Source organism: Perca flavescens, chromosome 9, assembly GCF_004354835.1.
Source record: "Perca flavescens isolate YP-PL-M2 chromosome 9, PFLA_1.0, whole genome shotgun sequence".
Taxonomy (NCBI): Eukaryota; Metazoa; Chordata; class Actinopteri; order Perciformes; family Percidae; genus Perca; species Perca flavescens.
In genome coordinates, this window is record NC_041339.1 from 14,940,353 (window position 1) to 14,952,147 (window position 11,795).

General features: G+C 42.9%; 2 protein-coding genes across 2 annotated transcripts in view; one reads left to right on the forward strand and one right to left on the reverse strand.

Annotated features, from left to right (window-relative positions):
* Positions 1 to 1,750: 1,750 nt before the first annotated feature.
* fam78bb (family with sequence similarity 78 member Bb) lies at positions 1,751 to 4,227 on the forward strand. Its single transcript, XM_028588505.1, has 2 exons — positions 1,751 to 2,016; positions 3,705 to 4,227. Exons 1-2 carry the CDS (start codon positions 1,751 to 1,753, stop codon positions 4,225 to 4,227), a joined length of 789 nt encoding a protein of 262 aa, XP_028444306.1.
* A 3,793-nt stretch (positions 4,228 to 8,020) lies between these two features.
* The window catches only part of slc35a3a (solute carrier family 35 member A3a), a 12,691-nt gene continuing 8,916 nt past the window's right edge, over positions 8,021 to 11,795 (reverse strand). Inside the window, exons 6-8 of the mRNA XM_028587289.1 lie at positions 10,520 to 10,638; positions 10,229 to 10,362; positions 8,021 to 10,115 (exon numbers count right to left, since the gene is read on the reverse strand). Of these exons, the coding sequence (XP_028443090.1) occupies positions 10,025 to 10,115; positions 10,229 to 10,362; positions 10,520 to 10,638 (344 nt within the window). The 3' untranslated portion in view covers positions 8,021 to 10,024. The remainder of the gene's footprint in view (positions 10,116 to 10,228; positions 10,363 to 10,519; positions 10,639 to 11,795) is intronic.

The window sequence follows — 11,795 nt, forward strand, 5'->3', positions numbered from 1 at the left end:
GCAGCTTGAAAGTTAAAAAGCATAATACAGGTCATCACATGATGGGATGACCTGTATTATGACCCTACACTCTTTATGAAGTCTACAGTAGACTGCAGAGTGTAGGGTCATAATGTGTTAGGTGCAGGTTGGCTGTACATTTTCCAGCAGTCTAACAACCCATTGTTCATTATGTTGGTTGCCATTAAAAAAAAAAAAAAAGTCCTTAAGGTGCTTACATTTTTTTTAAAACTTCTACAACTCCATGACAATAATGCACTGGGACAACTTCTTATTTACCTTGTGGTGAGTTTGTTTTGGCAAGACGGTTTTATTTTGAAAGGGGTCAAAACGCCTCTTGCGTCTGACTGCCACTAACCAATCAAATGTTTCTCTACAAAATCAGAAACACCCCATCTCTTTCTATTTCATTACAGTGCGTGTGTGTATTATTAAAATGTATTAACAATAAGAGATTGAGTGGTGTTTTATAAGCCAAATATTTGGGCTAAATCATCACAAAAATCGTTCCTGAGATTAAGCAAAGATCCACCTGTTGCTTTATCTTGCAGGCCCATTCAACAGAATTAGCCCATCGACTGGGGGCTTATGTGGGCATTGTCTGCTTTGTGTCTGTGCGATTAGAAAGCATTATTCCAATATGGAGGAAAGAGGTCGCAAAGCTACTACTGTGCAGACGCGGGCACTCCTACGCCTTCAGTCTCCCTCTGCCGTTCATTGGTCCATTTAGCATCTTCAGCACCACGCAGGCTGAACAGCGACACACAGCCGTGCAGCTTTCATCAAATGAGGATGCCGAGAGGCCCTATACACGGTTAAGATGATACTGTTTGTCTGATATTTTGTAGCCATAATGTCAGTGTTTCATCAGTATATAACATATGTTGACAGTCGGTTTATTTGCAGCTCATTGTCTCCCCCGATTTGATCGGGAAAGACCCGCCGCCTGTGTCGTCTAACTCTGCAGGAGGACGCTGTTTTTTCCCCCATCACAAATGCTCGGACTCCAAGGTTTTGTTTGTTTCACCGGGTTTCCCTCCCGTCGAGTCGACAGGCATGACGGACAGTAACGCCGCCGCTCAGGTTATAGGCAGCAGCATCTCATGCACACTGGCGCGTCAACAAGCCTCGACGCCCGACCACAGGGTCCCCCTGCCTGCGCCCCGGTGTCCGCCGGTCCCCGGACGCCTGTTGTGACATGACAGCTCGGGGAAGGAAGAAGAGGATCAAAGGTTACATGCAGGGGTCCAAGCAAGAGTGCAGACGGCTCGGATCCTTGATGAGAGGGCACACGGAAACAGACAGTGTGCACTGTTTGAGTGGAGAGGATACAATCATACCTGTATCAAAGATTCATGTGACACTTTACTAAGCCCTGCAGGGTGTTTCTCTTGTGGCGTGCAGCCTCCAGAGAGGTCAGAGCACGGGGTTAGCCACTGAGCAGCGCCCCCGCAGCCGGCTGATGTGCCCATACATCAGCAAAGCAGGTGCCTGCTGACACAAGGGGGATTGAACCTGGATCCTGGTCTCATTGGACCCAGCTGCCCCCGCTTTGTTGTGGTCTCACTGAAGCCTTATTGTGATTCTGATTTGGGCCTACAGCGTGGTAGCACCCACCTTTGCCTTACAGTTTCATCTGATGCACGGCCTCATAGTGTTGACGCTGGTCGAGTCCCAGTCAGCAGTGCTGTTCCCCAGGCCTGGCAGGCTCACTTGGCTGCTCCTGACCATCACCTTTACGTGCACAGCCATGGGCTGCATCCAGAGTATCGCCTGTAACAAGTCTCGCATTAAACGGGAGAACATAGTGGTGTACGACCTGTCCGCCACCATAGACCACTGCCCGACTGTCATTGAGGAGAACTCGCCCATAGTGCTTCGATACAAGACGCCGTATTTCAAAGCCTCGGCGCGGATTGTGATGCCCCCCATTTCGCGCAATGAGACATGGGTGGTGGGCTGGATCCAGGCGTGCACCCAGATGGAATTTTACAACACCTATGGAGACGTCGGCATGTGAGTTCACACCTCTGTCACCTGCGTCCTCATTACACCCTTGTGACGTGTTTTTAGATACAAAAAAAGAAAGAGCCTGCGTGCATAGCCTACTTGTACACTATGTACCTATAGTAACGTGTTCATGCTTGTGCACCACACTGAGTTGCATAGAGGAGCATTGGTGCACGCAGCAGGTTAACTGTGCTTGTCAGCCTCCTTCATTCAAACGCCCACCGACAGATTCTGTTCCTGTGACTCTGGCACCTAAATAGAAAAGCTGCTATTAGAGGAGCTAAACAACAGTTGATGCTTTCACACTCAAATTGTGACCACGGAGACATGTCCTCCCCCACACCCTCACACCCCCCACACACACACACACACACACACACACACACACACACAGCCTTTTTATCTGAGGGCATATGTGAGGGGGTGTTTAATCCTGTTGGGTTTAGGAGTGAGCGATTGGGGTTTATGGTGGTTTTAGGATTGGTCATGAAAGCACAACAAATAGATGGAAGGGGGGACACCAGATGACAAAAACTGTTTGGCACAACAAAGAGATGAGATAATCCACTGACATACTGAACCCCATATAGCAATTACAGGCGGCTTTTGTAGTCTCCTTGCAAGATTGTGTCTGGATAAAGAATTTTAAAGCCTTTCTGAAATCTACTTGTTATTTTCTTCTTGTAAACTAAATTTCACAACTTTTCACACCTCAGATAGCCTAGTCTACACGAGTATGCCAGCAATCCCTTATCCAAATGTTAATAAAAGAGTTACCTCATCACCACAATCCAAAATGCTGCTATCACTTCTAAATTGACTGGTGGCTCATATACTTAAATATGTATGTATACATATGTAAATATGTTTCTTGTTGTAAAACTAGACACTAATGATCATTTTCTTTATCACTTAATCTGTCAATTTTTATTATTTCAATCAATCATTTAGTCTATAAAAAAATGTCAAATAAATCGCTGACTTTTACAATTTCCCAGAGCCCAAGATGACATCTTGAAATTGCTTCATTTGGCCAAACAACAGTCTAAATCCTCCCCCCAAAGTATTACATTTACTGTGAGATACAGAGAAAATCAGCAAATCTACACATTTGAGATGCTGTAACCTCAGACTGCATTTTTGCCTGATAAACAACATAAATGATTAATAATTGATAAATGAATTACCAAGACTGTTAACTGTTAATTGACTATTTTTAATTGACTTGATTTAAAAAAAAAAAATCATTAATCATTTAATCAACAAGAAAGGGATTTTCTTCAATGTCAGGACTAATTATTTTCAATTATCAGTTGAGAAACTCACAAAATGCTTATGTTCATCTGGAGGTCCAACCATGAGAATGTACCTGCAGATTGGATGTGTAAAACATTACTGATTGGGCTTCAAAAAAGCAAGTTAACTGCAGTTGAAGATCTTGTTTCTGCTGACCTTGAGTAGTTTAAATTCTCACCTTGCTGCGGTAATGGGAGAAGTGTACTGTGCTGTGAGCTATATCAGGCTTCGGCCACACAGACAATAACTGTTAGTAGGATCAATTCATTGTTGGTTTTGGTCTTTTGTTGATAATAATGAATATAAAGAATATCACCAAACGTATTCCTTTAAATGAATGGCACACAGTTACCCAGAAATCTCCTGTTTCCAGTTTCATACTGTCTGTCTCCTTTCAGGTCGAGTTGGGAGCTGCCTCAGCTCCGAGAAGGCCTGGTGAGGGCCATCAGCGACTCAGACGGTGTGAGCTACCCTTGGTATGGAAACACAACAGAGACTGTCACCATTGTGGGCCCCACCTCTAAGCCATCCCGCTTCATCGTTAGCATGAATGACAATTTTTACCCCAGCGTCACCTGGGCTGTGCCGGTCAGTGAATCCAACACGCCCTTACTGACTAACATCAAAAGGGACCAGAGCTTCACCACCTGGCTGGTGGCGCTCAACACCACGTCCAGGGAAAAGATCCTGCTCCACACCATCAAGTGGAGGATGAGGGTCGATATCGCGGTGGATCCGTCCCTGCCTCTGGGCTCCAGGGCCAGGCTGGTGGGCCGGGTGCACCAGGACCAGCCGCGGGTGCTGACCCGCATGGAGCCCATCACTGCTAACGCCATGGGGAGGCCCAACGCCAATGACGCCCAGGTTCTGATGTGGAGGCCGAGGAGAGGGCCTCCGCTTGTTGTCATACCACCCAAGTAGAGCGTTGAGAGCATCTGATTGGCCGTTAGTTATATTATATATCATAGTGGGTCACTTCAGCAGTGAAACGGCAAAAAGGATAATCAGATTAAAAGACAAAAAAACAGACAAAATTAAGATATATAAGCAGGCTGAGACTTGTGCCAATGGCGCGAATAAGAGTTGCAGTTTTTTTGCGTGTAAAGTATCGAGGGGACAGCTGCCTTAATTTCCCCACCGCTGCCTTTGACGATCAAGAAAGTATGTCGGTCTCCACTTCTGGTGCTGTTGAGCTGTTGGGTATTCAGGCCTTCACTGCAGCCCAGCACAACTGAGCAAAGCTAACTTTGAAATCCACCATTAGTGCTGGGATGTAACTCAAACCTGTACTGTAGCTACTCAGGCCCAGAAAGAAATGATCAAGCCTAAACACAGACCCTGTTTAAAAAAGGTTCTTCAGCCTTAATGATGACATAATACTGGCCTGCTCTGTACTGTAAAGTGCTGTGTAAGAGTGCAACCAAGGAAAGGGGATAGTGTTTATTTGCCATACAACACTGCTGCGGGGTGTATTCATTACGGACAGAGAGAACTATAATATCAAATGAAATGTTACAGGTTGATGTACAGGCATGTGTGTTGTGTGTTTTCTATAATGGAAACCCAGGGCTGGGTCCAGGCTTGCTGCTCTCTCACACTCTCACACTCTCACACACACACACACACGGGCCTCATTCGTGGTTATGCTATAGGGAGGGACATTTTTCAAGATGATTTATACACAGAAAGATTGTCCAAGACACATGCATCCTTAGAGCTACTTTGCTTTTTTTTACATATCACAGAAAATGTAGAAATCACAGCTTTTGGATTACATGATATGCACACGATTTGTGCGTTGAGAAGAATCTTACATGAAGCCCTGCAGTGGGATTTTTGCTTTTCAATCACAAATGGCCAGTTCATCAAAGCTGCAGAGCTTCTCCCTCCCTGCCTTTTGAAAGCCAGTGATGCCTGTGTTAACGACAGCCTCCAATGGTAAACAAACATTGTCTTTCCCCTGCCCAATCTAATCAGGTTTGTGAGGTGAAGAAGCAAGGTTACTTTATTTTACAAGTAATTAAATGGGTCTGCCTTCAGTGGCTGTAAGAGGACAAACAAAGCTATAACACATCTTTAAGAATAAAGATTGTAGTGAAAGAGAACTGTATTTACACAAGAAGACTTACTTAAAGCATCGGTTCACCTAAATTACAAATAAAATATTTAGCCATGCAGACTTTTTTTCAGATTTTATTTGTCCAAGTTTTGAAATATCAGTCAGTGAGATTTGTGTCTCACAACCAATGCAATGGAGATGAATGAAATGTCTTTAGTGATCAAAGCTTTGACAAAACTGCATTTAAACAGCCATGCCAGCAGCTCTGAGGCTGTAGTTACAACAAATGCCAGCATGCTCACAATGACAATGCTAACGTGCTGATGTTTAGCATGTACGTTTAACATGTTAATTATCTTTGTTTAGAGTGTTAGCTAGTAACAATTGCTAATTTGCACAAAGTACAGCCGAGGCTGATGGTACTGTCTTTTTCTGTAGGTATTTGGCCATAAGCAAAGTATTGGACAAATAAATGTTTGGACTTTTAGTAGAAAGTCAGTTAGTCTCCAAAGTAATTAAAAAATATCCCCTGGGCACCAACCATATAGTAGTCTTGGAATACTGTACTAAGCACAAACCTATGGTGGAGCTAGAGGAAGTGTTGCCAAATAATTAGGACATATTGTCTAGGAACCATCAATATCTGTACAGAATATTGTGGCAATCCATCAGTAGTTGTAGAGCTATTTCAATAGGGACCAAAGTGGTGGACCGATCTCCCACCAAGATTCAACCGCAATATTTCTTTCCAAAAACAGTGTCTGGGTTACTCGGAATAATCCATGGACTTTGATACCAACAGTTTTCATAGGAACCATTTCAGTAGAAAGTTTTTACAATGAAAACCTTCAGATGAGACATGTTATTGATTTTTTAATGAAATTTGTCAAAGCCTTGGACACCAACAAGTGGCCCTGCATTCACCTTCATTGTATTGGGTGGAGGCAGAAATCTAAGTGACAGATATCTGAAATCTTTCTACATGGTGAGATACTGACAGAAGTAGGTAAGAAAATGTGCTTTTATTATTTTATTTGGGTGAAGTGACCCTTTAAAGATTGGTGCAGTATCTGGTTTACACAGACAACCTGTCTCTTGTGCCATTATGATCTTTTATAAAATGTGTTTTTATGAGGATTTATGACTACAGAATATGAACATTTCACAATCATGTTATATCTGAAAATGTTGCTTGTTGTTTTCCAAGCAGGTCTATACGTTGTATTTCTGTTTATTCACACTCAGCGGGCCGCTGAAGTGCTGAGCTGGTCCAGATGAGACAGAGATGAAGAGAGACAGAGGAAGGAACCACATTATCTTACCCATGCTGCTGCTCATTACTCCTGGTGCAAACCGAATAAGCCTTTTCACTCTCACTCTCACACTCTCACACACTCACACACACACACACACACACACACACACACACACACACACACACACACACACACACACACACACACACACACACACACACACACACACACACACACACACACACACACACACACACACACAATCTGGAACGACCCTAGGAGTGTCCCTGCCTGTGTATTGCACTTCCTGCAACACACTCATCATAGAGAAGCATGGACACTGGATATTCTAACAACATGCCAATTGTAGCCATGACACTGAAGCAGTTTGTGAGGCACTTGAGAGCCCACGTTGACAATCAAGGGAAACAGCTAGAGCAGCACTTTTAACTGGAGAATCAAAGGAGGTGATCTTATGGAGTCTTTTATAGGGGCAAAGTAAGTGGAAACCTTTTTCACATATTGCCCCTATTAAAATTAAGTGTTGTGGCCAAGTTAGCTCAGTTGGTAGAGCGGGCGCACATATATGGAGGTATGCTCCTCAACGCGGCGGCCGCGGGTTCGTCTCCGACCTGCGGCCCTTTGCTGCATGTCGTTCCCCCTCTCTCTCCACTTTCATGTCTTCATCTGTCCTGTGGAAATAATGGCCTAAAAATGCCCTAAAATATTATCTTTCAAAAAAAAAATTAAGTGTTGAGCGAAAATACATTTATACTTGACCATGAGGTCACACAGTCTGCTGTCTGTGTGTATCAGGGCCTCAAGTGTCTTTTACAGTAACAGATGTGCCTGAGGACTGGAGGTAGAGCGGTACGCGGCCCTTCATGAAGAGCTTAACACGTTAGTTTCTACTTGTTCTGTTGATTGATTGGAGTCTGATACAGTTATTGGTTAGAAAATGGCTGGGTAATGGTAATTTACAGTGTTATAATATGAAGGACATGGCACTCTGCCATGTTACAGTCCTTTCTCTCTGACTGTCTGGCTTTTGCATGCAGTGTTTTTAAACGCATTAAAACAAATGCCAAAAATATCAAAGTGTCAATGTATTCATGCCATGTAGTTTGCAGTTCTAAGGCGACATGCCAAGTATTAAATTAGACAAGGTGGGTGGGGGGGGGTGTTGGAATAAATGAGAAGCTGCTAAAATGGCTCCCTGATAATTTGTAAAGAATAATGTTAATTTGATTTGTTGCTACTGCTGCGGTTAAAAAAGGTCTGCTTTTTAGTGTAGAAAAGATGTTAAGGGGAGATACACGAGGAATTCAACACAATAACAGTCAGAAAAGATAAAGGGAAACATTTTTCTTTTATAAAAGATTCACATATTGGTAATTAAAATAATAAAGTTATTAATTATACCCGCTTTATCCCAAGAAAAAAAACATTCCAGAAGAAAAACACCAGTCAAATTGTGATGTAAATCAGTGGTTCTCAACCTGGGGGTCGGGACCGCCAAGGGGGGTAACGAGATCATTTCTGGGGGTCGCCAGATGGTTGGGGAGAAAAAAAAATGCAATAACATATATCCTAGACTGGGGAATGGTTTTTACATTACTTTGGCCCATTTTAATGTCTTATATTCAGAGCTGTAGATCAGGAGTTCCTGGAACACAGAAATGGGTCTGAAGGCAGGTCAGGGGGAGAGAAAAAGTCACAAATGCATAAAAAATCCACAGAGCCTGGATCACATTGGACAAGGCTAGGGGCTAGCTGCTAAAACTAAACTGTAAAGCCAAGCATTATTTGTTTACATGTATTAATCAGAGCATTCACAAAAAAAAAAAAAAAATCACTCAAAATCAGCAGGGGGAGGCATGTAGATACCAGTTTGCAGCTCTCTTTTGCTTGTTGTCAAGGCGGGGCCGCAAACACCAACCTTATTACTCTGGGGGGGAGGGGGTCGCGACTCGAAAAGGTCGAGAACCACTGATGTAAATAATGCTTCACGCATGTCTGATGTGATCAGTATAATTCAGTACGTTCAGACTTAACTGGGCCACATTCAGCCATTTTTGATTACTTTGCCACAAAATCAACAGCGTGTATTGTTACACGAGCACAGGACGTAAGGAGCTGGATGTTTCTATTCAGTGGCTTTGAAAAGTCATGTGGAAGCCTAACCAATTAATAGATACCTCAAACAGACAATTTGATTAGATTTATAGATTACAATTTAAAATGGTGCTATTATTCAAGGTTAACATAATTCAAAATTGTACAAAATACTCTTCACCACAAAATCAAACTCTCACTTCAAGAATCAATATCTTCAAATCATTACCACAGTTACAGCCGAGAACAGCGTGTCTCAAGTGTCCGATTAGTTTATTCCTGTAGCATTTAATCATACACCCAGATTACCGCAAAAAACATTCAACTCCACCAGACACCAGTCATACAGTAATTATGTCACTGGTTATCAAAGACATCCCAATGACTATATGTTGCCTGGCAACAAAAGACGTTTCCAAAAATAACTGGACAAAACGTAACATGGGAACCATTTTGGAAACAATATTAGTTATGGTCACTGCAACTAACTACCATAGTCTAAAGGCTCTTGGTGCATTGAGTGTTATGCCGAGTTATGCCTCCCAGGCATCCTAAACCATTTGCCTAAGAGAGCTTGCGGTATTGTACAGAGCTTTGGTGTAAACAATGGCTGGAAAAAAAAGACTCATTTCAGGTGGGAAAATGGCACATAAATGTGCTTTCAGAGCTCAAAATGGGACAAGAAAAATGGTCAGAGCCTTAAATACCGCAACTCTAAAGCGAACAAGTCAACAATTTAAGCTGAAGTTGCACTACGTCTAAAAAAAAAAAAGTGGTTTTGAAGAAGATTTAGAAACTACTGCCGGTCAGCCTCTGTAATCCTTTATTGTGTAGGCGTGACTGATGTGGCAGTTAACAGTGACTGGCAGTCAAACAGGCTTCTTATGAACACAATCAGTCGGTCCAGATGCGGAGGTGTGGCAGCCAGGATCATCTCTACAGCGGTAATTATAGGAACAAAGAAAAACACACAATCCTGTTTCGACACAGTTGTCTTTTCTCATTAGTTACCCTTCTTCAGCTGAGGCACTTTTGGTGTGTGAGACCCATCAAAGCGTTGTGCTTGCTTTTTTTTTGTTTCTTCACCTTCTTGTAGTCTGTACCCAACCTGCTTACCTCCTCTCCTTCTTCTTTGCTCTGTCTTTTCCTTTTTCAGGATCACAATATACGATAATGACCTTTTGCCCCTCTTTTTTTTTTTTTCCAGCTCTCTGTCCTCCTTTCAACTCCATGTCTTGACGCTTCAACAGGACCTCCTACAGCTGCTGTAGTGTCAGCCGTGAGTGTCCTACGCCCTGCTGGGGTTGGGGGACGGCTTGCCTTCGTAGCCATAGAGGAAAGTGGCTGCGATGACCAAAACAGCCCCCATGAAGAACACACTGTGGACGACAGCAGACAGCACCGTCAGCTCGAGAAATTGGGATTATGAGAAAGAAAAGTAAGAAAATATGAGGAGAGAGACAGAGGGAGAGGTAGTGACTGCTTCCTCTACCTAGTGGGGTCGAAGTCCTGTAGCCAGAAGTACGATATAAGAGTTGACAGGATGATGGAGAGCGATGTAGCAAAGCCCTTGAGGATGTTGTCTGCATACTTGATGACCGCTGCTATGACCAGACCCCCCAGCGCCTGGAGAAACAACAAACACACACAGACACAGATGGACAAAGGCATGACCTGAACGGGTTGACAGGGAGTCTGATCCATGAAATAAAGAGTCGGATACCCTCAGAGGCTTGGTGATATTATATACATATTGAATCACTTGCAGTGGAGTGAGTGTTACCTGCAGCGCTACGACAGTCCAGGTGACGGTGCTGTACCCCTGGAACATTCCTGACTCCCTCACCCTCTCTCCATCGTAGCTCAGCATCCCAAAGAGGCCAAACACCAGGCCAAACATCCCTGGAAACACACACAGACACACACACAAGATCTGTCCACAGAATTCATCCCAAAGTTTGACCAAAATAAAACCATAACAATTCAGTTAAAGAGAGACATTTAGATGGTACCAAGACAACTGTGTGTTCAGACAGAATGCAAGGCAAATTTTTGGTTTAGCGCGTCTTAGTTAGTCAGTCCCTGTGCCAGAAATAGAAATAGTCTGGCACATAAACACAAAACCACAAATTGTCGATTTACACCTCGGTTTTTGTACAGATTAAACAAACGAGACAAAGTGTTGATTAGTGAGCTTTAAAAAAAAGGTGCTTGAAGTCGTTTTTTATCTTCTTAGAACAGAGCCAGGCTAGCCATTTGCCCGTTTTCAGTCTTGACGTTAAAGTAAGCTAAGCCAGAGTTGACCCTCTCCTGGATCTAGCTTCAGATCCAGTGGACAAACATGAGAGAGGTATCAATCTTCTCATCTAACTCTCGGGCAAGAAAGCAAATAAGCATAATTTAATATCTTGCCACAGCATGTACTCCAACTACGTTGCTTTTCTCCCCTACTTTCCTAATAAGGCTGTAACTGTAACTAAAATACTGTCAAGTATTTTCATTTTCCATTAATGTGTCAGTTACGTTGATGTACTTATTTCAATTGTTGTGAAAAATGCCAATTACATCTGAGGTGACTTTAAATTGCTCGTTTTGTCAGCTCAACAGCCGGAAGCCTGAAGTTATAAAATAGAGAAAGGTCTGCTACATTGCTTGTCAAATGACTTTAATTAGTTTATACAAACTAGGCTAATCAACCAATGGTTTCGGCACTAATTTACAACTACTAACAACAACAAAAAGATACACAGCATTTTCTTTACTGCTCTTGTTGCAGATCTAGGCTCTAACATTTAACGCAGGTGAAAAGCTCCAAGCTCACACCAGGAATCGCAGGAGACTTAACACATGCCTCACACGCTCCAGGGTAAAAATAAACTAGACAGGAACATTTATCTTAACGGAAACATATCGGAGGTAAAAAGCACAGCTTGCTCTCTGCGCAGGGAAGAAAGGAAACTGCACACAGAAGAACTCGCTTCAGAAACATTTTTTTTTTCTTTTTTCAAACATCTCTGTTGATCAACATGCATTGATTAAATGTCATAAACTTACATTTC

Bases quoted from the DNA above. Each gene is read 5' to 3' on its own strand.
- fam78bb (XM_028588505.1), top strand. From the start codon at position 1,751: ATGGGCTGCATCCAGAGTATCGCCTGTAACAAGTCTCGCATTAAACGG. The intron at 2,017-3,704 runs GTGAGTTCACAC...GTCTCCTTTCAG, and splicing joins ACCTATGGAGACGTCGGCAT to GTCGAGTTGGGAGCTGCCTC.